This window comes from Sorex fumeus, unplaced genomic scaffold (genome assembly GCF_029834395.1).
Source record: "Sorex fumeus unplaced genomic scaffold, SorFum_2.1 ptg000092l, whole genome shotgun sequence".
Taxonomy (NCBI): domain Eukaryota; kingdom Metazoa; phylum Chordata; class Mammalia; order Eulipotyphla; family Soricidae; genus Sorex; species Sorex fumeus.
In genome coordinates, this window is record NW_026606149.1 from 11,774,951 (window position 1) to 11,801,622 (window position 26,672).

Below are 26,672 nucleotides of genomic sequence, written 5' to 3' on the forward strand. Positions count from 1 at the left end.
GAAGTGGTCCCGGCGGGGTCGGCCAGGCCACCCCGCATCCTTGCCTGCACCCTGCAAGCCTCTTGACCTGCCCGGGCTTTACCTCCAGGTCGCCTTTGGTGATGGACTCCTCTTCGACTCGGAACTGGAGGTCCTCCACTTTCCTGTGGGGGAGAGGGAGAGTTGTGAGGGGCGTCACTGCTGCCCCCCATGAGGGCCACCATCCTGTAGATGCACGCCTGACCCAGCCCCCGCCTCCACACACAGGAGGGCTGAGAGAGTCAGCGAGGGCCAGAGCGAGAGTACAGCGGGCAGGGCATTTGTCGTGCACGTGGCCGACCCGGGTTCAATTTCCAGCATCCCATTATGGTCCTCTGAGCAATGCCAGGAGTAATTCCTGAGTGCCGAGGCAGGAGTAACCCCTGAGCATCGCTGGGTTGACCCAAAAAGAAAAAAAACAAAGTCAGCGAGTCCCCTCGGCTGCGAGCACTGGGTAGGACCCGCAGGCTACAGGAGGAAGCTCTGTCAAGCCAACGCCAGGCACAGTGTCATATCAGCCTTTTCTGCTTCGCAGCTAACAGAGGTGGTTAGAGACTGACCAGGTGCACGTGCCAGTCCCTCCCAGCCAGCGCCTGTCCCCGCATCGGGACAACAACTGAGCCCCTGGGGGAGAAGCAGCAAATGACTCGGGGCCAGGGCGGCGGGGGGAGGGGGGCAGGAGGGGCTCCCAGGGGACGTGGCGAGTTCAGCATGTGGAGCTGAGAGGCTGAGCCGTGCACTGGCAGTGCCCCTGGGCACCACACTGCCGGGAGCCCATCTGAGAAGACGGTCTTGGCCGGCACCCCGTGTCCGTCTGTCTGCAGCCTGGCCTGAGCCCTGCCTGTCTGCTGCCGTGCCCCATGGGTGCTGCGGGTTTCCTCCCGCCCAGGACTTAACCCCAGGGACTCCCACAGGACCCCACTGGGATACGACAGTTCCCGGCCACCCATCACAGGTCTCCTGACCACCAGGCCACGTGGACACAGCAGGGAGGGCCGGGGGTGGCTGGGTTCCAGTGAGCTCCCCCCTATCCCCCCCAATGAGGCCACTCTCAGGACTGGGCACCCGCTGGTTTGTGGTTCTCACAGCCCTGGAAGGCCAGGAGCACCCCACCCGAGGCAGCCCCCCAGCTCCTGGCACGGCCTCACCTCTTCTCCTCCTCCAGCTGGTTCAGCAGCTCCACCTTCTCCCAGTCGCTCGCTTCCAGCATGGCCCGCAGCTCGTCCATCTTGGCCTCCAGCTCCAGGATGTACTGTGGAGGCAACTGCATGTGAGTGTCCTCGCCCGCCCCCGACAGCCCTCTGTGGGCTGGCACCGCCACCTGCCACCACGGCATGCTGAATGTGTCTCCCACCTAAGATGCAGCATTTCTGGAAGGCGGGAAGGGAAACACAGCACGAAAGCACCGGCGGGGACAACTCGGCGCTCCCTGAACCCCCACGGGGCGAGCAGAAGGTGCATGCGATCAAACCACTTGGTGGACGCCACCGCAACGACGGCAGACGGGGACCCACGGCCTCTCCCTGCACCGCCTGCACCAAGCTCGCGCCCAGCCTCTGCCGCAGGCGTCTCTCGGACCCGGCACTGCCGTCTGCACAGACGTCACCTGGTTGTGCCCGTCCCGGCCAGGGCCAGCTCCTGCTCTATCTCCCCCACATGGCTCGTGGCCTTGGCCACCTCCACCCGCTCCAGGTCTCGCTCGGCCAGCAGCTGCTCAATGTGCTGCTGCTTCTCCTTCAGCGCCTCCTGGAGGGCGGTGGTGCCGGAGATCTTGCGGGCGCAGCGGGAGGAAGTTACCGGCAACTGCAAAGGAAAAAGAGACGTGAAGGGGGTGGGGGCAGCGGACGCGGGCATGCATGTGGCTATCCTCAGCAAAGCAGATGGAGGAGCGCTGCATCCGTGCATATGGGCCACTGACTCTCAGCAGAAGCGTCTTGAAACCTTCCCGAAGATCCTTGGACGGGACCTGGGCTCCACTGACCTCGGGCCTCGTGGGAATCCAGAGACTCTTCTGCAGAGCCGGAGGCAGCCCCCTCCACAGCCCGCTCTGGCCTGAGCTTCCTTAAGGCTGAGCCCTTGGCTTGAGCTTGAGGCTGGCTCCAGCATCTTCAGCCTTGCACGTCCGTCCGTCAGGGTCTCCCCAGGGCAGCCTGGCCCTTCTCTCTTCCTCTTCCTTCCAGCTCACCTCACTCTCCCCAGCACCCGCCCCAGGCCTGAACAGCAGTAACCAGAGACTCTTGTCTCTGGGAATGGCCCCGGGCCCCTGAGGGTCACTGGGTGTGACCCCATAAAAGACCCCTGTGCCATCTGCCTTCGAAAGTGGGGGATGAGAGGCTAGAATGGTAAAGTTGCGGGGAAGGCGCTGGCCTTGCACGCCGCTGACCCGAGCTGGATCCCAAGTACCCACCCCACAGGGTCCCGAGCCCACCAGGAGTGACACTGAGTGCAGAGCCCGGAGTAAGTCCTGAGCATTGCTGGGGTGTGGCCCAAAATCCAGGGAAAAAAGGAACAAGTGGTGGGTGAGCATGTGTGAGGGCTCACGCCCAGCGAGCAGGACAGCAAGGGCAGCTCAGGGGAAGACCAAGCACAAAGGGAAGGAGAGAAGAGGCAAAGACAGTGAGGAGGGGAGGGGAGTGGGCTGGAGGGCCGTGGGGACCGGGGGTCCTGTCCGTTCTGTCCTGGGCTCATGGTCGCTCTGCAGACCCAGATCCCACTCGGCACAACAGCCCCTGCAGGAGGGGACAAGGTGGGACCTGGTCTTCATTCTTCGGGCACAAGGTGGCAGGGGCTGAGGCGGGGGTGGCTGAGGACGTCCGCTCCTCTGCCCGGCCATCCCTGTTCCATCGCCCTGCTGTGGTCCAGCGCAGGGTCTCTTGCCGCTTCCCCGCATCATCTGAGCTGCTGCCAAACGCCTCCTGACCGACGAGCCCAGCAGGGCCCAGGCTGTCCACCGCTGCTTTGCCTCCTGGGAGCTCTCGAGCTACCTGGTTCTGTCCTGGGAGTGGGCTCATCCTTGGCTCTGCGTAAGGATCTGGCCGTGACTCCCCAATACACTTAAAGTATATTGGTCAGATTAAATGCTCTCCCCAGGGCCAAAGAGTTTGGTTTTTTTTTGGGGGGGGGAAGGTGCTTGCAGAGGTTCAAGATCCAGCACCGTCAGGAGTGACCCCAAGAGCAGAGAGCCAGGAATAAGCCCTGAGCACCCCTGAGTGTGGCCCCAAAACCAAATAATAAATAAATAAAATTTCTAGGAGCACACGAGCTCTCGGGCCCAGCCATATGCAGTGCTGCCGGGAACTGCAGTCAACTCTGATTTCAAGGGGTGGCTGGGAAGAGCTTGACAGCCTTGAGGGTCTCCACCAAGACCTGGGCTCAAACCCCCTCCACCGGGAGCAGCCCCCAAGCACCACGCCTGGAGTCCCTGATCACTGCCAGGTGAGCCCCAAAACCAAAGAGCAAAAATAAAAACTAGGAAAGGCGGGCGGCGGTGTTCCCTGAGCCTCCTGGCCTGAGCGGGTGGGGCAGGCCAGACCCACACGCTTCCTGGGCCCGAGACAGCTCCCTGAGGAAACCAGCATGGGAGCGAACAGCTTCTTTCAGGCAACCATGGGAATGAACGAGACTGTGAGGTTCAGGCGCCGGAGCAGGGAGAAAGCAGCACCCCTGGCATGAGGGGAGGCAGGCGCTGAGGGGCTGGGCAAGGTCGGGGCCACGAACTGAACTCAGGATGTTGATGCCAAAGCCTCTGCTCTGCGCGTGGTGTGTGAGGCCCCAGGCTCCATGCCAGCAAGGCCAGACCCTCTGTGGGAGCCTGGTACCTCAGAAGAGCAACTCAGCCAACAAGCGAACTGGGAGGCCTCCCACAGGGCAAGCACGGACCTGTGTGCATGTATGTATGCATGCACGTACGTTCCTGTGGACATGTCTACACACACCTGTGTGCATGCACGCGTTGTGTCTATGCATGTACGTGCCTGTGTGTATATACCCATCAGCCTGTGTATATACGGTATGTACTACGTGTACATGTATGAGTGGCTGTGTGTGTGTGAACGCTTGTGTGTGCACGTATGGAATTATGTTGTCGAGGTATACTTCCATGAAGCCACACAGACTCATTCTATATCCCTGTCATAGACGCTAACGGTGATGTGCAGTGTAGGAGTAAGCTCCACCCTGCGTAAAGATATGCAATGCAGGGGCCAAAGAGCTGGAGAGCCAAGCCCCAGCGCTGCCCAGGCTCAATCCCGGAGGCCCGCCAGGAATAATCCCGAGCACAGAGGTAGAAGAAAGCCCTGGGCTCTGCCAGGTGTGACCCCGGAACAGAACAAAACAAGACAGCAGGGGGAGGCTGGAGATACGGCTCAGGCGTGGGGCTCTTGCTCGGAGGTGGGAGGCCCCGGCTCAACCCCAGCACTGCAAACGGCCCCTTGAAGCACTGCAGGGTGTGGCCCACAGTCAAGCAGAAAAACAAAACCAAATTCCGCTAATGGGCTGGCTCGCGAGGGAAGGAGAGGGGCTTCTGAGTCTGCTCCCCTCCTGAATGGCGAGGCGAGGGGAAGGAGGACTCGGACGTGAGGATGGAGGCAGGGCAGGGAAACCTGGTGGTGGTCGAGCAAGACAGGACTGGCCCCAGGCCTGTGCCCACAGCGCACGGCCTCCTGGCTCCCGATCCCGTGTCATCTGTTTTGTATCTTCCGTTGCACACACACTCACTCCCTCCTCTTCCGCATCGAGGGTCAATGCAGGGAGCAGAGGAGGTGGCAGGAAGCGCAGCCCCCAGCAAAGCCAGCCCCCCGGGACACGTCTCCATCGTGGGCCCGTTTCCCTGTGGACAATATCTCAGGACACCCTTGAATATTCGGACACACTTTAGTGTTTAGGACTTGCGGCCCCGCAATGGACAGAAGTCGAGGCCCCTCTGCATGTCGACAGGGGTGCAGAGGGACAGGAGGGAGCAGGGAGGGACGGAGAGAGCAAACAGGCAACGCCAAGCACCAAGCGTTCCCCAGAGTCTCTGGGTCCCGCTCTGACCCTCCGACGCCCCCTTCAGCTCCCCCACTTCATCCCTAAGGCGGCCTGAGCCCTGAGCACCCGAGGAAAGGCCCATCCCTGCTCCTGTCACCGGTGGTGGCTGGGAAGCCACTTGCCTGCCACGTGGAGCTGCTCAGCCCACCCGGTCCTGTTCAGCCTCTCGCCCTTGGGGCCTGGGTGTCTGTGGGGGCCTGAGCATCGCACAGGGCGGGGGAGGGGGGGCTGCTTACTAGTTCTGTGTGGCTGGGCCTGCTGCTCACGGATGAGGCCACGGAGCTCACGGAGCTGAGCGAGGAGGCCGACGGGCGGCGCTTCAGGCTGGCGGGGGTGGTGGCCATCACACGCCTCGCGGGGGCTGCCTTGGCCTTGGCCGGCGTCGTGGAGGGGAAGCCGATCTTGGTGACTTTGTGAATGGGAGCAAACAAGCCGTACTTGGGCTGACACTGGAAGTACCTGCGGACAACGAGGAGGGGGGGACAAAAGACACCTTTGGCAAGAGAGACAGGCGCCGACCGCGGAGTCCACTGAGTCCCACAGTCTCACACCCCCACAAACTAACACACTCCCACAGCCCCACACTCCCACCCCAACAAATACTCCCACACTCTCACAGCCCAACCAACAGTCCTACACTCTCACACTCCCACTCACCCCAACAAACACACTCACACCCCAACCAACACTCCCACATTTCCACAGCCCCACACTCACACACACTCACTCCCCAACAAACACACACACTCATACCCCAACCAACACTCCCACACACTCACACTCCAACCAACACACACTCACACTCACACCCCAACCAACACTCCCACACTCCCACACACTCAAACCCCAACACACACATACTCACACCCCAACAAACACTCCCAGACTCACCCCAAGAAACACACACACTCACATCGCAACCAACACTCCCACACTCTCACACTTCCACCACAACAAACACTCACACTCACACCCCAACCAACACTCCCACACTCCCACACACTCAAACCCCAACACACACACACTCACACCCCAACAAACACTCCCACATGCTCACAGCCCCACACTCACACACACTCACTCCCCAAGAAACACCCACTCACACACAACCAACACTCCCACACTCTCACACCCTAACCAACACACACACCCCAACAAACACTCCCAGACTCACCCCAAGAAACACACACACTCACATCGCAACCAACACTCCCACACTCTCACACTTCCACCCCAACAAATACACACACTCACACCCCAACACACACTCCCACATTTCCAGAGCCCCACACTCACACACACTCAAATCCCAACTAACACACACTTACACCCCAACCAACACTCCCAAACACTCTCACCCCAACAAACACTCCCACACTCACCCCAAGAAACACACACACTCACACCCCAACCAACACTCCCACACTCTCACACTCCCACCCCAACATACACACACACTCACAGCACAACAAACACACCCACATTTCCACAGCCCCACACTCACACACACTCACCCCCCAACAAGCACTCATACCCTCCCACAGCCCCACACTCATGCACACACACCCCAACTAACACACACACTCACACCCCAACCGATATTCCCACACTCCCACACACTCACACGCCAACCAACACACCCACACTCCCAACGTCCCACACTCACAAACACTCACACCCCAACAAAAACACACTCACACTCAAACCCCAACAAACACTGCCACACTCCCACAGCCCCACAGTCACACACACGCACACCCAACCAACACTTGCACGCTCTCAAACCAACAATGACACGCTCTCATTCCCTCACAAACATGCTCACACCTCCACCAACACTCACATGCTCATGCCCTCACCAACAATCTCACAGCCCCACACTCACACGCTCACATACACACACCCTCCTACATACATATCCACACTCCGAAGCACACACATTCATACATTCACACACACACTCCCTCGCACGCCGCCCACCCCCACTGCGCAAACCAGGGGCGATTCCAAGCAGCCTCCCTGGCATCTGAAGGGCGACAGCAGGCCTGGGGGGTTCCTGCGGGCCTAGCACAGCTGCATGTGGGAGCCCCAGGCTGTCCCCACATCCCTGCAGGGTCCCCGAGTGCCACCGGAAGTGGCCCCGCCTAAGAACCAAGTGAAGTGGCCTGCAGTCCCCTCAGCGCCTCCCGGGCACCGTGCATTGCCCCAGGCTGTCTGGGGGGGCAGGGGAACCCACCTCGTTCCGGCCACGGCGCCATCGTTCTTGCCCAGCGGCTTGTCCAGCTCCACGCCACACCAATTCCCCTTGGCAAAGTCCGTCTCCCCGAGAAAGCGCACCACACCGGGCTTCACGCCTCCCACCTGCCGGAGGGACGCGGGTCAGGCACCCTGGACTGCGCACAGTGCCCCCACCCCCGCAAAGGAACATTCTGGCTTCAGAGTAGGGATTTCCGGAAGAAACCCCAAAGGTCAAGGTGCCACTTCCCCCCCGCAACCCCTACAGGGTGAGCAGACGCTGCTGCTCAGTGTCCATGCAAGGCAGCGGCGTTCACACCCACTCGCTGTCACTGGCGGCCTGGGTGACCACATCCCCGGGAATCTCTGACCCAGGCCAGCCACCTGGTGTGGCAAGGGGGTCGCTGCCCCGCGGGTGTGGGAGCGGAGCCGTGGCAACCCCACCGCTGGAGAACAATTCAGCCAGAAACCAGCTAAAGGAAAATGACTGTTCTCATATCTTAGCGGACTTCGATTTTCCAGTTCTCCTTCACTATGCCTTGGCTTGATGCTTGGCCCCCGGGATGCAGAGCAAAACAGAGAAAACAGATGGTCCCCCTAGCCCGCCAAGAGTGATTCCTCAGTGCAAAGCCTGAGTGACCCAAAAGCACTGCCAGGAGTGGCCCCAAAACCAAAAAGTCAAAACAGAAAGGGGGGAGAGAGAGAGAGAGAGAGAGAGAGAGAGAGAGAGAGAGAGAGAGAGAGAGAGAGAGAGAGAGGAACCTCAACTAATAATGCCCGAGAGCGTGGTTTTCTTTTTTTGGGTCTGGGGTAGGACTGGGTTCACGTGGTCGGGGGTCACTTGCAGCACGAGGGGTAGCAGCGTCACCCAGGACTGTCTCTGTGAGTCCTGAAGTGCCATCTGCAAAGGCCCTGGCACAGCCTCCATGGCCAGACGTGGGCCCTGGGCACTGTGAGTGTGACAAGGAATAAAACAGCAAGAGAGAGGTGGCTGGGGTGGCGGTCCTGAGGTGAGAAGAGGCTGCAAAGTTCCTGTCTCACAGCTGGTCATCGGCACAGAACATGCCGTCCCTGGCCTGGAAACAGCCTCCTGGAACAGCACAGCTGGAAGCCAGTCAAGTCTCTCAAGACCCTGACATTATATCCTGGAAATATCATCTGCCCAAAACTGCTGCAAGCCTGTCTCCAGAACATTCTGTCAGAGCTCAGCTGGAGAGAAGGGAAGTGATCTCCCAAGTTCAGGAGAACCACCGCACATCAGCCCGGAGAAGCTCTTCACGGTTGGACTCTGAGACGCCACAGGACGGACAGAGTGACCTCCCGCTCTGAGACACCATAAGACTGACCAGAGCGACTGACTGTCCCGCTCTGCGACCCCTGCCTACTTGCGAGCACAGACGGGACTTGAGGTCAGAGCTGGGCATTTCCAGTGACCCCACTGAGGGTCCCTGAGTCTCCAGAGAGAACCAAAGTAGCACAAGCATGGGGGCAACCTGTCCACTGCCAGTGACAGCGAGTGCCGGGGGCAGGGGACCGTCTTCCACAGGCCTGGAGGCTGGAACAGCCATGTCAGAGCCTTCGAAGGGCTCCTCGGAGGTCAGTCCCGTAAACATCGGGGCCAGCTGGCGCAGAACCTGGACTTCCTGTGCGCAGGGAAGAATGGGGCAAAGGGCAGGAGGCCCTTTGGAGAGCCGGGAGGGCGCCAGCCCTGCACGGGAGCTTCGCCTCAGTGCCCCGAGTCCAGCCCCCACTCGCCACGGCCTCCTGACCACGGCTGCGTTAGGCCGTGGAGCGCCAAGCAAACCTTCCTTGAATTAGGAAAAAGACCAAATAAAGTGTTTGGGTTTTCTTTTTTCCCCCTTCTTCTTTCAGAAAACAGCTCTTATGCTGGTTGTGGTCCCCCAAAAAAACCCTCAAAAACTTTTTTTTGAAAGGCGTGCTGTAGCTGAGGTATGGAGCGATGGAACAGCACAGAGGGCAGGACATTGGCCTTGCACACACCTGCCCGGATGTGGTCCCTGAGCACAGGGCCTGGACTCAGCCCTGAGCACCACCACCAATAAATGAGTAACTGATCAGAGTTATTCACCGCAGAGCCAGTGGCGGTGTCCCCGCTCCCTTGTTCCAACGACACTGGTGTCCCTGTGTCCGGGTGTGGACGGTTGTGAATGCAAGTTAAAAAAAAAAAAGTCTTTTTTCTTCTTTGGGTCTTTGGCTCACACCTGGCGATGCTCAGGGGTGACTCCTGGCTCTGCATTCAGGAATCATTCCTGCGATGCTTGGGGGACCCTATGGGATACCGGGGAACCCAGGTTTGCTGAGTGCAAGGCAAACGCCCTCTCCGCTGTACTACTGCCCCAGCCCCCCAAACAGTCTTTAAACCGTGTGTCTCCTCCAGCTCCAATTCCCTCCCCGTGTTACTCTTTGGCCACCTCCGAACGCCGACCGTGACCCTCCAGGACCCTCCGAGGGCCACCCTGCACCTACAGGCGGGTGCCCTCACTGCTCTCCTCTCCCGCCTCCACCACTCGGACACCAGCCTGTGGTCCCCGGGAAGCCACTGGCTCCGGGCCAGCCCCCAGTCTGTCTGGTCAGAGCCGCCCGCCTCAGAGGTTCCCAAGGGGACTTTTCCCGGCCGCTTCCCATGGGTTCTGAAAGCGTTATTGAGTGCTTCTGCTGGGGGAGAACAGTTGTCTACAGCCAAGCGCCTCTGCTTTGGGGACCTGTGCAGAGGAAAGGGCTTGGGGTAGACTGAGGATGCCACGTGCAGGGACCTGGTGACCCCCACCAGAAACTCATCTCACGGGGGTGCCCCCTCACCCCCACCTTCCAGTAGCTGCTCAGAGAAACACAAGAGCAGGTGCTGAGTCTGAAGATCAAGCAACCAAGTCAGCAAAACATACTTTTGAGAATGTTCCGGAGACGGGTCCCTACCCATGGCCTACGCAGGGTCCATCCCCGACACCCCAGATGGTCCCCTGAGCCCTACCAGATCCCTGAGTTCAGCACCAGGAGGAAGCCCTGTGCACTGCCAGGTGTGGCCCAAACACCAAACCACACACGTCTGGAGAGACGGCTCAGGGCTTGCGCACAGCCGGGCACGGAATGGCCCAGAGCGGCTTGGGGTGAGCCCCGTGACGCCCCAAACACAAACATCACAAACCAGAGAAATGGAACCGATTTCCAACTTCGTTCATTGGTTTGTTTTTTGAGTCACAGTCATAGTGCTCAGGGCTTACTCTTGGCTTGGTGCTCAGGGATCACTCCGGGATGTGCTTGGGGGACTGTACATGGGACCAAGACTTAAACCCCGGGTCAGAGGCGTCCAAAGCACACGGCCTCCACACGGCATGACCCCTCCACCCTGTTTTGGCTAAACTGGTAAAACTGGCAGCATCCCCGCACGCATCCATCACGCTGGAAACTGCAGGACCAGGCGTCCCGGCTGCTCGTGCTTCCACCCAAACCGCGAGTCTGGAAAAGCTGATGAACCAGACAGGCGAATGGACACCCACCCGCGACCGCTGCCCTCGGCACTCACCAGCACCCGGTCCCCGAGCTTCAGCTCCTGCTCCCCGTTCTTGAGGGAGCCAGCCTCCGAGAGGTTGGAGATGGACTCGCTGGCCATCCTGGTCAGGTTGCTGATGTGAGGGGCGGCCGGTGCCTCCTTTGTGGAGGGCTGGGGCGCCTTCGGGGCGGCGGCAGGGGCCCGGGAGGCCGACAGGGGCGGTGTGACCCGGGCAGCAGGCGCTGGCTGCAGGCCGTTGGTCTCATCGTCGGCCTGCAAGCTCCTGCTCAGCTTGGACGGCCGGGTGAAGATGCCCTTCAGCGGCTCGCACTGGAAGTAGCGCACACCCGCCACCGAGCCGTCGTTCTTGCCGATGAGCTCGTCCAAGACGATCCCGGCCCACTGACCAGGGGCAAACTGGGTCTCCCCGAGGAACTGGATGAATCCAGGCTTGTTCCCCTTCACCCAGACTCGTTCCCCGACCTGGAAGTCGTCCACAAACTCCTCCTGCGTCTCCGAGGAGGGGGCGCTGGGTATTTTCTCTCCAGGCACAGACTCCTCAATGGGAGCAGCCGCTGGAACAGCAGAAAGGGTCAGAAGGGTCAGAAGGGTCAGGAAGAGTCTGTCCAGGTCCAGTTAAAGTGTGGTTGGGGGGGGGGCACACCCAGCAGTGCTTGGGGCTACTCCCAGTCAATGCCGGGGCTGCTTGTGGCGAAGCCTGGCTGGGCCCGCTGTGAGGGGGACGTGCCTACCTACTGCAGCATCCCAGGCCGCAGTCATATCTGGGCAGCTGAGGGGAAATCTTTGGACACACCCCGTGATGCTACGGAGCAAGCCAGGCGAAAGCTCCACCCCAGTGTCTTATTTCTGCTGTGTCCACTGGCCCATCTTCTTTTACTTTCAGGGGGGAGCACGCCAGCCAGTCCTCAGGGCCTATTTCTGGCTCTGCGCTCAGGGTCACTCATGTGAGGTTGAGGCTGGAGAGTCCCATGGGGTGCCGGTTGCCCTCCCCACTGTCCTGTGGCTACGGCCGGCAATGAGGCCCTTTAGTCCAGGTGAGTCCACCTCCCTCAGCCTGTCCCCAAGCCCGGGCGAGGGGGCTAGCAGTTAGGAGGGAGCGTGTTGGTCGCCTCAGCTGACACCAGTTGCCGTGACACTAAAGTCACAGAACATGACACTCGTGTGTGAGAGCTGTCCGCAGAGCCATGAACGTGCCTACAGCTCAGGGAACCCTTCCCAGGCGAGGACTCGGGAGGGGGTTCCCTGGTGGGAATGAGTCTCCCCTGGCCCGGGCTGAGCGCACTTACCGGCCGAGGGCGCCTTCAGGGCCCAGCTCCCATGCTTGAGGATCTTGGTGGGGGCCTTCAGCCCGCTGGGCCTCAGCAGACTCATGGTCAGGTGGTCAGACGCTGCCGCGGCCACTACCGGGCCCTGACTGTCGAGCCCACTGTGGGGCCTTCTGAGGCGCACTCGTTCTCAGGGATAAATCTCTGAAGAGCAGAGGAGAGAGTCTGTCTCAGGGGAGCGACCACAGCAGCTTCCGGAGCCCAGAGAGCTGCCAGTCTGACACTCGCCACCCCGAGTGCGACCCCCAGCCTCCCGCACAGCCCCCTTAGCCCACCAAGTGTCACTCCTGTGCAAAAACTCAATCACAAACAGACAAACAAACAACTGCAGATTTGGGGCCAGAGGGCAGAGGGGCCAGGTACTTGCCCTGCGGGCAGCTGACCCTCACGCCCTCCCTGGCATCACACCCACCCCCAAACACATTCAGGAGCCAGAAATCGTCCCTGAGCACTGCGAGTGTCACTGACCACCTCCCCGTCCAGACACTGACTAGCCGGGAGGCAACTCAGCAGTGATCGCTGGTCTTGTGTGTGCGTGTGTGCGTATGTGTGTGTGTGTGAGAGGCCCGGGGTTACACACAGAAGCTAAGGCAAGCAACATGCACACTTTTTTCTATGGGCTGAGAACTGCCAGGGAAAAGGGCCCAGCAAGACTGCGCCAAAGGGGGGCTGGAGGGCGATAGCACAGTGGTAGGGCGTTTGCCTTGCACGCGGCCGACCCAGGTTCGATTCTCAGCATCCCATATGGTCCCCTGAGCTCTGCCAGGACTGATTCCTGAGTGCAGACCCAGGAGTAAACCCTGTGCATCACCAGGTGTGACCCAGAAAGAAAAATAATTGCGCCAAAGGGGAGCGAAGGAGGTTTTGGCGTTTCCTTCGTTCCTTGTGACGCTGCCCAAGTTTGATAACCACAAGCCAGTATTAACTCCATTTCTTAACCCACAGAACTGAGGCAGACAGGTGGATTGGGGAAGCGTCGCCACGGCAATGGAACTCCGAGGAAGTCAACAAAAGCTTCATGGCCACCAAAAGACCACCTGAGGGCACGGGACCCAAGGTCTGGTCAAAATTAGTCCACATTAGGAGGCCCAGAGCAGGCTGGACCCCCGAGGGAATAGGAACAAAGGCCAGGAAAGGAATTTCTAAGAGAACCTTGGACCACTCAACTCTACCCCCTTGGCAACCACCCTAGCAACGGACTCTAGGTAGCTAGAAACTCCCACCAGGGGCAGCCTGGGGAAAACCCGAGATTAGCCCCCTTGAACCAAGGGAGGGCGCTCATGTGTGCCCGAGCCCAGGGACTGCTCTTGCCTACGAGGTCGGTCATGTCACGGGCTTCTCCCCTCCTGAGGTGTGGACTTTCGGACCGAACGCAACCAGGCAACCTAACGTGTTCAGTGGCTTTCTGCACCTCTGGAGAAGCCGCACTCTCTCTCGAGCGTGTTACTCCCTCCCTCATTTCCCCTTCCTAAAAGCCTCCAAATAAAATGTTCCTGCTTCATGCTCATCTCCTGAAATGATTTTCTGCGAGAAGGACAAAGGCCCGGGGGCCTGAGGAGGTCGAGGATCGACTCCCTTTCCCTGAAAAGGGCAACCCCTCACTCCGGCCCGAGATCCCGGGAAGGCCTAGTGGGCTTCGTGGGGCTGTCAGGGCTCGTTGCGCTCACCAGTGCCAGCGCTCCCGCCAGTCCCGGGGGAGTGACATCTTCTCCTCTGCTTCTCATCAGCCCCCCATGAGGGCCCACTGACTTCAGAGTCATTCCACATTGAATAGAAAAGTCCGCAAGGGGCAGAGAGGCAGGACAGTGGGGAGGGCACTTGCCTTCTATCCAGTTGTCCTGGGCTCGATCTCCGTCAGCACAGGGACGTTAGCTGGCCAGGGTGACCCCTGGGCACAGCCAGGTATGGCCACCCCACCCCACCCCACCCCCACCCAGCCCCCCAAAAAATATATATATATATAACTACTAAAAAAACTTAAACGAACAACAGATTAAAAACTATCATACACTAAAGAACTGTTAAGAGAAAAAAGCCGCCTGCACGCGGGGAAAAAGCCCAGAGACTCAGATTCACCTGTGTCACACTGCACTCGCAGCTTAAAGAACTGAGCTCTGCCAAACAGGCTCGTGCCAGTCTCCTACAGAGACTGAAAATGGCACTTGGAGTCTAGAATGTTCCAAGGTAGAATGAGAATTCAGCAAGGAGGAGGGCATCATGGGCCCTTCTTAAAGGTGCAGGCGTCACCCGTCGTGACGCCAGGGTCTGGCTGAGGCTCCGGAGGACTGCCCTGCAGACGCCAGCACTAGGTGGCCAATGTGCCTCTGGTCCCTGCGGGGCCCAGTTCTGGACTCCTGGGCCCTGAGAAAGTGGTTTCAGAAAACGTTTGACAAATGTTTATCAGTTACAGATCTCCAACTGAGGTCATTCGGCGTCCCCTGAGTGGGACCTGGACTCAGTGACCGTGCCCAGGGCCCTCCTCAGGAGCCGGGCCATAAAATCTGTGGGCGGGGGGGGGGGGGTCGGAGGGGCAGAGCGACAGGGCAGAGGCCCTGAGCCCGACCCTGAGAGCCCTGCTCTTTGTGACCCCAGTGCTCTGAGCAACACCTGCCGCACCGTGGCCAGGGAGTGGCCCAGCCCACTAAGGCCTGAGAGCTGTACAGAGGAGTATGGCCTGGCCTGCTCCGGATGGGAGCACAAGCTGAATGAGTGCGGGTCCCCTCGAGGATGAGTGAGCAGGAACGGGGGAGTGGTGGGGAAGTGGGGAGGGCGGAGTGACCTAACCTGGGGGCTCAGGACGGGACACCTGGACGGGACACCTGGCGGTGCTCAGGGCCGACTCTGATCCAGTCATCGGGGATCATCCTGGCAGGACCTGGTGGGGGTGACGTACAGGGTGGGGTGGGGTCAGTCGCAGGCAAGGCAGGCTTCTTGGCCCTGGGCTACCCTTCCGGGCAAGGATACCTATTTTCTTTCTTTCCTTTTGTTTCTTGGGACACCCGGCAGTGCTCAGGGTTACTCCTGGGTCTGCACTCGGGAATCACTCCTGGCGGTGCACAGGGGACCTATGGGGTGAGCCATGCACCAGGCAAGCGCCAAGTCTTGATGCCAAGGTGCCCACGAAACACAGTGTACAACAAGGGACTCTACAGAGAACGTCAGGGACAGCAAAGGCTACGAGGAAGTCAATCAATTCTGAAAAAAACACAAAAAGATGCAAAAGGAGGGGCTGAAGTGAGAGCACAGTGCGGAGGGGTTCGCCTTGCTCACGGCTGACCAAGGTTCGATCACCAGTCCTGAGCACTGCCAGGAGTAATTCCTGAGCATCACTGAGTGTGACCCAAAAAGCCAAAAAAAAGAAAAAAACAGCGCGAAAGAAAATGTGTTTGAGCTTCACGCCCTACTGAGGTCGCCAGTTGCCCCCCACGAGCGGCTCTCCGGCACGGCCATGGCCCCAGAAGCACAGAAACCAATCTCTTAGTTATCTAACTTTTAATAGAAATATTTCCAGGGTTAATAAGTAAAAGAGCAGAAATCCAAACCCAGCTGTAGAAAGCAAATCATTTCACAACGCTTTTTCAGCATGTCTGATTTGGGGGCGGTCGTAAGCTCTAAACAATAATGGTGCATCTTTTATCGAAACAATGAATCTAGTCAAAGTAGACAGAGTGTTAACTAGAACTCATCTGCCTCACAGGAATTGGGAGGGGTGGGAGGTGGGGTTCTACTGGGGTTCGCGGTTAAAAATAAGTATTGGTAAAGGGAAATGTGTTTGATATTTACACGACTGAGACCTAAATCTGAAAGCTCTGTAACTTTTCCCACAGTGATTCAATAAATAAATAAATTATAAAAAAAAAGAAAAAAAAGAAAATGTGTTTGAGCCTCACTGTCTCCCTGACACTTGAGCACTCAGTGCCGTGTGTGAGCCCAGTAGAGCCAGTAGAGTCTCCGGCCTGAACAAGTCCCGACCCTCTCACCCCCATGCTCCTGTGTTTGGACCGTGACCCTAAATCCTGTGATGGGATCGCGTGTGTCCATGACAAAGACGCTAGCAGGCTCACACCCCAGAACATCCCTGCTTCACACAGGCGTGGCACACGGGTCCTGGCCTGCTAGCGGCCGGCAGTGATTCGGCAGGAAGCAGAGGTGTGAGCCTGAATGTGGGTCAAGTCCGTTCCTTCAGCTTGGAGGGGAGGAATGTCCGAGAGGGGGTTTTGAGCACTGCCTCACAAGCATGAGGTCCTGAGTCCAAGCCCCCGGGGTCGCACGTGCACCTGGCACAAAGCCGGCACAAATCCGGCAGCTCTGCTGTCCCAGCTCCACGCAGGAAGGGGGGTGACCCCAGGGGGAGGGCCACTGAGAGAGGAGGGGAACACCACAGAAAGGAGGAGGGAACACAGGGCAGGAGTTGAGGGCTGCAGGCCCGGGAGCACTGGGCAGAGAGTAGCCCTGGGGAGCAGGAGAACAGGCGGGTGCCCTTGTCACTGGCCACTCGAGGCAGTCGCACAAGCCGTGTGCAGACCCACGAGGCTGACAGAGCGCCAGGGACGGGGCAACCCCAGCAAGGATTTTTCTTTAAGTTTTGGGCCATGGGGCCAGAACTCTAGTACAGCAGGGAGGGCGTTTGCCTTGCACACAACTGACCCGGGTTCAATCCCGGCATCCCATAGGGACCCCAGAGCACCTCCAGGAGTAAGTCCTGAGTGCAGAGCCAGGAGTGACCCCGGAGCATGTCCAGGTGTGACCCAAAAACAAAACAACAGCAGAGCAAGCGGAAGGGCCCGGAAGCTCCGAGCCACGGAAACGCCAAGGTTGGTTGGTGCCCACTCGCCCCCGACCCCCGCCAGGCCTGGCCGGCCTGGGATCAAGGTGCCCGAGCGTCCCCAGACAGGATCTGTCTCAGCGGCTCGGTGCGTTATCTCAGCCTATCACCCAACTCGACTGGGATTGACTCTGGTTATCTCCTTGACTGGTTATCTTGGGCATCTCCGGGGCCAGCCGCCAAGCTCCGTCCTCCCACCTGGCCAGGGCGGGATCAGGTGTCAGCAGCTGGGCCCTGAACACCCCACCTGCCCGTCCAAACGCAATGCAAGCACAAAGGCCAGGCTCGCCCCCAACTCGTAGGACACGACCAAGCCAGGGGCCCTGGAGAGCACTGGGCCCGAGGTCGGGTCCCAGAGATCCCCAAATTTCCCTTGCTCGATGGCCCAGCCCAGCAATCTGCATCAACCACTGGGCCCGAGCTCTCTGCTTTCCTTCTGCTTGCTCAGCGAAATGCAGCACCTCACACCTGGGTTTGGAGGGGAGGAACTCCAAACTTTTTTTTTTGGCTTCTTGGGTCACACCTGGCGATGCACAAGGGTTATTCCTGGCTCTGCACTCACAGGGTTTACTCCTGGCTCTGCACTCAGGAGTTACTCCTGGCGGTGCTCAGGGGACCATATGGATGCTGGGACTCAACCCGGGCTGGCAACGTGAAAGGCGCACGCCCTACCCGCTATGCTATCTCTCCAGCCCCGAACTCCAAACTTTATATAGAAAACAACGTATTTCACAATGCCTTTTCAGCCATTCTGATTGTTGGGGGGTAAATTCTAAACAATCATGGTGCATCTTTTTTTTTTTTTTTTGCTTTTTGGGTCACACCTGGCAATGCACAGGGGTTCCTCCTGGCTCTGCACTCAGGAATCACCCCTGGCGGTGCTCAGGAGACCATATGGGATGCTGGGAATCGAACCCGGGTTGGCCGCGTGCAAGGCAAACGCCCTACCCACTGTGCTATTGCTCCAGCTCTCATGGTGCATCTTTTGTCGAAACAATGAATGTAATCAATGTAGAGAAGAGTTAAGTAGAAATCATCTGCCTCACAGGCATTGGGTGGGTGGGACCTGGGGTATAGTGGGGTTCTTGGTGGAGAAAAATGAGTACTGGTGAAGGGAGAAGAGAAAGGTGTTTGATCATTGCATGACCGAGACTTAAATCTGAAAGCTTTGTAACTTTTCCCACGGTGATTCAGTAAATAAATAGAAGAAGAAAATTAAATAAATAAATAAATAAAATTATGAAAAACAAAAAAAGTAAGGTGGAGTTCAAGCCCAATACAACCAGCTAATCAGTGGCTAAATAAATAGCAGTACTCCTACATTAAAAACAAACAAACAAACGAAAAACACTGTACTTGTGAGGCAAGTGCATCAGCAGCCTGATGGCACCTTCAGACTCCAGATACCCCAAAATTGCTGCTGTGCCTTTGGCCAGACCCCAAAAACTTGGGCAAAGTTTACCAAGAAAGTAAACGGCCAAAAGTTAGGTATGTGGGAAACGCACCCACAAGCCCCCTCCGGCTCAGCTATATCCTTGGAGGCATGGCCTCTCTGGTTCCTGATTGAACTGCTTAATGGCCATGATCCCAGAGACTCAGAAACACATCTCGAAACCCAGTGGCTTTTGGCAGAACAGCGTCTGGTCCCTGCAGTGCTGGGCCCATGGGTTCATGCCTTGGCCTGTTCCCCCTGGAGGCCAGGTGGCCGCCATCCTCCAGAGGTCACTGGACAGTCAGGCTTGGGCCCTCAGTGACAAAACTTGTTGGGCCTCACAGGATGGGGGTGGAGCCAGTCCTGTCCTCCCCGTCCCAACGAGACCCCACGTCATCGTCCATGAACGGCCTCTCTGACTCCTGATCAAGCTGCTTAATGACCAGGATGCTAGAGACTCAGGAGCAAATCTCGGAACCCAGCAGGTTTGGGCAGAAATCCCTCCAGATTGAAGTGTTCAAATTTGCAATTTCAAAATCGCATGGCCACTACTGCAGCCACATAACATCATAGGTTATTCATAACCAGCAATAGAAAACAAACTGTCTACTGTTGCCTTTTCAGCAGATCTGAGTGTTGGGGTAAAATCTCAAACAATAATGGTGGGTCTTGTTGGGTAACATTGCTTTGTCCTTCAAGAAGTTTAGGTTTAATCTGGTTACACCCATCACGGTGCTCCTGAAGCACTTCCACTTCCATTGTGTTTATCTGTAAACAATCTTCCCTATGCTCTCCTTCCCACCCAGTTAATCAGCTTTCCCCTTAATCAGACTTTGTTAATTTGTAAGATCAGTTTCCCAGATATCTATGATTTTATATGTATGAGTGAAATATTGCCCTTTTCCTCTCCTTATGCCTTACGAATAGTTTACCTTAAAGTAATATCCTTTTTGTATAGATACAGAAAGAACGTTGACATTATGCTTTGTAACTTAGGATTTGATTGGCCTTGAATATTATTCACTCCCGGGCATCTTTCTCGACTTAAGCCTCAGTTGCCCATAGTTCCTAACACCCCAAAAGCAGGGTCCCGACGAGGGACTGAATGGACCCAGGGCAAGCAGTGAGCTACCCTGGCAGCGAAATGGGCCAGGCCAAGGTGCCACGATTCTTAACTATAAGTTAAGAGTTTGATCATGGACAAATGCTGTCATGATCCAAGGTAACGACAAGACTAGGATCCTGCTAGGGGTGGGAAAGACTATCTGGCCTGAGCACCGTAGTCTGAGATCGAGATGGCCATAGGAGAGCAATTCTATAAGTTTAAGATATTTCTTACTGTATCCATACAAAATGATTTATATTGTATTCTTGTATGCTTGTCGGACAAGGAGAGGAGAGGCACGCCCATGGAATTCTGCTCTAGGGTGGGTCCTCCTGCTAAGGAAGGATCTGTCCTAGGAGCGGTCTTCCCTGAGGCTAAGATTTCTACCCCTGTTCATCTCCACCCCTATTGATTGTGACCACACCTATGTGTAATTGTTCCCCAATTCCTCAGGAGAGAGGATTTAACTGTACGGTAGAAGCGGGCCAGGGGAAGGAGGAAGAGAGTTCAGAGAGGGTCAGAAGGAAGAAGGAGGATGAAGGGGAATGGAGAAGGAGAATGAAGTAGCTGGGGGAGGAAGAATGGGGGGAGAGATAGAGAGACAAGGGGAGAAGAAGAAAGAATCAGAATAAACTACGACTAATACCAACCAGCCTGGCCCTTGTTCCTTCCCCCGCCTGACCATCGCCATCGACCTCTCCGGGGTGGTAGAAGGGTGAGACTACCGAACGCGGGTGGTGGGAGAGATAGAGCCGCCGCCGTGTGGGTGCCGAGCCCCCAAGTTGTGTGAGTTTACACAGGTCTGATGTCAAAATATTGAATGTGATCAAATTAGAGAGAGAATAATTTGGAAATCATCTGCCCCACACGAAGGGGGACGGTGTGGGATGGGGATATACTGGGGTTGTTGGTGGTGAGAATGGGCACTGGTGAAGGTACGGGTGTTTCATTGTATGACCAAGACTTAGACCTGAAAGCTTTGTAACTGCTCTCACGGTGATTCAATAAATAAAATCATAAAAAATAAAAAAAAAAGTAAGGTGGAGTTCATGCACAATTCAATCAGCTAATCAGTGGCTGGATAAATAGCAGTGCTCCTAAATAAAAAAAAAAAGAGGGAGACAGAGAAATCCAGAAAAACGCCGCAAATCTGTACCCCAAGCACACTCCTCCCCAAACGATCCATTTTCCCCCACCCGAGCTAAAGCCGACACGCTATGGGTCACATCCTTCTGCCACTGACCCCCAAAACCCGACACTCCCTCCTCCCACCCCGGGGACTGATGGCACAAACTCCATCTTTGTGTCACGCCGTACATGAGACATTTGTCACTAGAACCTGATGACTCACTTCAGAACCTCAACAGAAGCCACAAAGATGGGGAGCACTGCTCAGGGAGCAACATGCAGGGGCTGCTCAGACCCTCTCTGCCTCTGTCCCCCGCCTGCTCTGGGGACGATGCATAGACAAGTGGCCAGGGGTTGAGAACAGAGGAACCAAGCCTGGAGGAAGCGGGTGCTTGTGTTTTGTTTTCTCTGGAGGCCTGTAACTACGGCTCCTCTTAAGAGACAAAGAAGGCCGCAAATAAGCAAACCCTCTGAACTCGGTTAGCACCTAACTCTGATTTACCGCCAAGATCTGCTCTAAATGAACCTTGAAAGGGTAAGCTAAATATCTCTCAGGGCACGGCAGAGCCTGGCAAGCTCCCCGTGACGTATTCGATATGCCAGACACAGTAACAACAAAGTCTCCAATGGAGACGTTACTGGGCCCGCTCTGGTATTAAAAGTGGGAAAAAAAAGTCTAGTTTGTATTTCTTGAAAATGTCAGCTTGACTCAAAGCTGGGGGTTCCGAAGGCAGTTCTATTTCATCCCGCAGCACAAATGCTTCCTTTCTGCTAGAGCTTTGGCTCATGTCTGTCCAGCGTCTTCAGGACAGGGAAAAACCAGCCCTGGGAGGTGTGGCGTGATGGGACACTGGCACACAGGAAGCACCTCAATTTGGGTCATTTTCCCCCCATAGGACTCTGAGGACCCCTTACCCTTCGGGCAGCACCGCACGACATTCTATCAGGAAGTTACATAAAAATCAGTCTTCCGTTCCAAACAAAATTTCAGGAGCTGCAGACACAGTTCAAGACTATATACAGCCTGAAGGCACAGGACATATGCAAACGACATCTATTCACTGTCATCAGCGAGCCCCGTCACCCGTCTCATGCTGGCATACAACTTCAAAATATCCAGATGGAAGACATTTTTATGTGTCAGGGGGGAAAATCAGAGTTAGCAAGAGCTCGAAGAGAAGAGCAAGCCGGCAAACAGGACTGAGAGAAGGTGACCGGACGTGAGGCCGGTCTCTGGCCTAACCCGGGTCCCAGCCCCAGCTACCCTGCAGAACCCACCAGGGGACACCCCACATGCCTCGGAAAACTCACGGACACCCCACATGCCATGGAATCCCCCCAACGCTCACAGCCGCTCAGGTCTGACTCACACCCGCCCTTCCATGCAAAAGAGCTGAAGGAACAAGGATCCCCAGGTCGAAGCTTGTAGTGTTGGGGCTGGAACGATAGTACAGCGGGGAGGACATTTGCCTTGCATGCAGCCAACCTGGGTTCAAATCCCGGCATCCCATATGGTCCCCTGAGCACCGCCAGGAGTAAATCCTGAGTGCACAGCCAGGAGTAACCCCTGTGCATCTCCGGGTGAAAAAATTAACAATAAAAAGATAACACCGTGGAGGTGTGCAGACTGGGGGCGGGGTGCAGAGGGAGACCTCCCAGAGAGCCTGGCCCAGAGTGAGCATAACATCCCCAAAGACCCCGTAGGATGGCTCCGCCAGGTCTGGGGTGCAGCCTCACACTTGAGTCTAAGCCACCCTGGTCAGGATTCCAAAGAGCCCTCAGAAAAGAACGGAATACTCTGCATTGGAGCAGACCACAGAGGATGATGCAGGGGAAGGAAAGCATTAGGGGGCCTCTTTTGAACTGCTCAGGGTCCCAGGTGACTGTTCAGAGCGGGAACTGTGTCTGCCTGCGGACAGCTAAGCCGGCTCCTGCCCGGCCCTGCCCAGCCCCGAGCACCCAAACAAAACATTCATTTTTAAAAACGGCGTATTACTACAGAGAAACCTCTAACAACTCCCACCCGGCGAGGCTCAAGGGATAGGCTCTGCACTCAGGAATTATTCTGGTGGTGCTTTGCGGACCATATGGGATGCCGAGGATTGAACCTGGGTCAGCTGCGTGCAAGGCAAATGCCCTCCCAATGTATATTGCTCCAGCCCTTGTAATTCCCCTTTAAAAGCCCCTAGGGTCATATCTGGTGGTGTGTGGGTCCCTCCTGTCCTGAATTCGGGGCTCCCCAGGTGGTGCTGGGGCTCTAGTCCTCTAAGCTATATCCCCACCACCCATAATTCCGTATTAAAAAATATTTTTTAAAGTTAACCCCAGGGGCCGATGGCACAGCAGGTAGGGCGTTTACCTTGCACATGGCCTACCCAGGTTAGATTCCTCCTCCTTCTCGGAGAGCCCTGCAAGCTACCAAGAGTATCCTCCCCGTACGGCAGAGCCTGGCAAGCTCCCTGTGGCATATTCGATGTGCCAAAAACAGTAACAACAAGTCTCAGAATAGAGACGTCACTGGTGCCCGTTCCAGCAAATCGACGAACAATGGGAGGACAGTGCTACAGTGCTAACAACAGAGGCCAGAGTGATAGTGACCAATGCCAGGCTACTAGAGTGCCAGGAGTACCCTCTGAGCATCGCCAGATTTGTCACACACACACACACACACACACACACACACACACACACACACACACTCGTTAACAACACATGTCTACCCTGCATGTTCTGCTCTGCTGTAATTGGCAGTGGGGAGAACCTTTGCATTATCAGCCGAGTTCTACTCTTCGCAGTGGAGTTCACAGGGCCATTCAGCCCCCAAGGCCTTTTTCGAGGGCCCAGCGCTAAACCCACTGATACTACATACACACATTTTTACTCAGTCCCGCCTGCACGAGCGATACCATGCACAGTATTTTTCGAGCTTGTCTTTACAAAGTAGAGACATTTCCACACACTGACTTGTAAAAGAACAAGTGATGGTCTCCGCATAGCTGAATGTTGAAGCCCCGTCTAGTGGTGGGACAGAGACGCGGGCCCCGCAGGGAGCAGGGCTGTACTGAACTCTGGGTCAGGGGCTCAGCAGAACCGTGAGTCAACTCAGAAAGTTGAGGGCCGGAGTCTGCAAAGCCCCTGAGGGAGCCCCGGCAGGTTTGGTCACGCCAGGCATTTCCTCTCAGCTGCCGACTGAGGTGCAGAGGGGCAGTGAACAGACAGACGGACGAGCCCGTCCCTGCACACAGCTCCTGGCCACGGGCATCCTCTACTCCACGGAGCTGACTGCAGGAGGGCTCCATGTGTGTGTGTGGGCGGGGGGTCGGACACGAGCAGCAGACTCCTTTCTGTGAGGGCTGGAAGGGACCTCATATTCACACAAGGAAGCCTCAGAGACAGACCTTGGTGAGGGCGCCGGGGCCCTTGGCAAACTCCACCTGGGCGGGGCGAGCCCCCCAGCGCCTTGAGCCCAATCTGACTGCTCACAAGACACATGCCAGAGTGCCCATGTTTTGGGGTTCCTCGAGCAGAATACCTGGAGTGAGGTCCACTGCGAGCAGCTCAGGTGAGCAGAGCCGTGGCTACCCCCGCCGGGATGTGGGCTCGGGGGCCATCGTGGCTCAGGGCGGGAGAGAAGATGTGAATGCAGCATCCACGGGGGGATGTGGGGCCCCTGGTTCCGACCTGTCTCGGGTCTGTCTGTTGGGATGGCCCCACCCCGCCCGCGCAGGGCCAGGAGCGACCCTGGGTATGACCGAGACAGCCCCTACCCTCAGCTGGGGTGACCAAGCCGCTTCCTCAAAGCTTCCGCACCGCTGACTGGGAACAGAAGGAGCAGAGAGGCCTCTCCAAGACCTGCAATGACTCGCATGGAAGGTGAACCCCAAGTCCTGTCGCCACACAGGGTCGGGCAGGCCCCTGTCCTGTCACCACACAAGGGCATGCAAGCCCCTCCCTGCTCCATGACTGGGGTGGGGAGAGACCATCGGGGGAGCCCAGGAAAGTTCTGGATTCCACAGGCCAAAGCCCAGGGATGTGAGCAAACCCACGGGGAGCTGGGTGACAGCAGCCCAGAACACAAGCGAGCCCCAAGTTCTTTCTCTTAAGGTGCTGCTGAGACCAACATGCTGAGGGGAAAGGGGGCCCGAAAATCTGGTGATGCACCTGCGTTCTCGAAAGGTCGTGTCTTGAGACCAGCAGAAGTACCACAAATCAACTCACATGCCCAAGAACTCAGGGAAATGCGATCGCGTCTCAAACACACCTGCACAAGCTTCCAATGGCAGAGGGCGCAGACAGGCACCGGGAGCGCTGGGGCCGTGCACAGGTTCAAGCTGACTCCCGGGCTTGGCACTGGGGGTCACACCAGTCGGGGCTTGGAGGACCATATGGGGTGCCAGGGAACGAACCCGGGTCGGCCAGGGGCAAGGCAAGTGCCCTACCCACCTTACTATCTCTCTGGCCCTGGTACGCCGTTTTTAGAGGACATTATCAAGCTGATGTGTTGCCCCTTGCATCTTCCCCTTCATTCCAGTATTTATTTTCCCTTTCCCTCCCTTTCTCGCTGAGGCTGAGGGTCGCACACTCTAGGTGGTGGTTACCCACTTGGGGGCGGGGGGGGGGTCTCACTCGGCCTGCCAGAACTCTAGCCATGCCCAATTTTCCCTATTTCCAGTAAAAAGTACGTCATAGGAAAAGCATCTGGTTGAAAACTCACATAAATCAATGCTTTGGGTTCTACAGATTGTCTTAAGGGACTAAGCATGGAGAAACCTCACCGCACAGAAGAAAGAGCCAGAGATCTGGCCCGGGCGCCCCTAAGAGCCAAGCTGACACTTTGAAAGAGAAATATTTCAGAAGTGCTCCCTGTCATAAAGATAGTAAACAAAACATATAAAATCATATTTGCAAACAAAAAACCACCTTTCAGAAAAAGACAACATTTAAAAAAGAAATAGTCCGGGTGGTCAGATATATAGTTCAGTGCGAAGGTGCTTCCCTGGCATCAAAGAGTCAAATATGGACCCCTGAGGACCCCCAAGAGTAATCCCTGAGCATCACCAGGTGAGGCTCCAAGCAAAAACCAAAGCAAAGCAAACAAATAAATATGTGCTGAAAATAACCAGTAGGAAACAGGCTGGGATGGGCGTGTGGGAGAAACAGAATTTCCCGCACACCCTGCACCCAGCCCTGAGGTCACACTGCAGAACCTCAAGAGTTTGAATGAAAAATGTAGGCAATTGTATTTCTAGAAAATGAGAATGTAAGATTAGAGTCTTCAGGTCTTGCCAAGACTCAATCAAGGGGAAAGGCGGTCACTAAAACAAAATCCCTCACAAGTGGCTAACTGGAAAAACGCAGTGACAGACTTGACTATTTCTGGCTGGAGCGGCCCTGCCTTCCACTCTCGAAGCTTCCTCCACAGCCACAGTCAAGTCAGGGTGGGACGGGCACAAGGACAAAGATCGACCAGCAGCAGAGAAACACCAGAAATAAACACATTTAAGGACAACTGAGTTTTGAGAATTCATTAACGGCATTAACAATTTTAAGCAAATTCGTTGAAACAGGAGGGTCTCCATAAGCAAGAGGAGCAGAGGCCCGAGAGACAGCACAGGGGAAGGCGCTGGTCTTGCACGCAGCCAACCTGGGTTCTATCCCTGGCAGCACATATGGTCCCCGAGCATGGGCAGGAGTGATCCTTGAGCACAGAACCAGGAGTAAACCTTGAGCACTGCTGGGTGAGGCCCAACTCCCGTCTCTTCCCAAAAGGAAGAAACTGGAGGCTTCCAGGAATCACTGAAATGCCAGTGTCAGTGTCACCATCACAAACGAGGCAGAAACGAGCGTCAAGTTCAAAGGGCAAACACTGAACTTACTCGGAAGGCGCCCTCCGGCTCCATGGAGAGAAGGTCCCCGTCGAAGGGAAAGAGGTCCAGGCTGTACTCCTCCCTGTGGATGAAGGAGCCCAGGACGCCCAGGTCCTTCAGCCGCTGCTCACACAGCAGGCTACGCCGGGGTACAAACAAGATGTGGAAATCTCTTGTGAG

At 56.6% G+C, this 26,672-nt stretch overlaps 1 protein-coding gene across 1 annotated transcript in view; it reads right to left on the reverse strand.

Annotated features, from left to right (window-relative positions):
* Positions 1-12,181, reverse strand: part of LOC130039644 (CAP-Gly domain-containing linker protein 1-like) — a gene marked incomplete at its 3' end in the record, with an annotated part of 38,642 nt that extends 26,461 nt beyond the window's left edge. Inside the window, 8 exon segments of the mRNA XM_056131530.1 lie at positions 86-143; positions 1,167-1,270; positions 1,625-1,644; positions 1,647-1,821; positions 5,283-5,505; positions 7,283-7,407; positions 10,823-11,364; positions 12,097-12,181. Coding sequence (XP_055987505.1) covers positions 86-143; positions 1,167-1,270; positions 1,625-1,644; positions 1,647-1,821; positions 5,283-5,505; positions 7,283-7,407; positions 10,823-11,364; positions 12,097-12,181 — 1,332 coding nt within the window.
* Between the last annotated feature and the right edge of the window lie 14,491 nt (positions 12,182-26,672).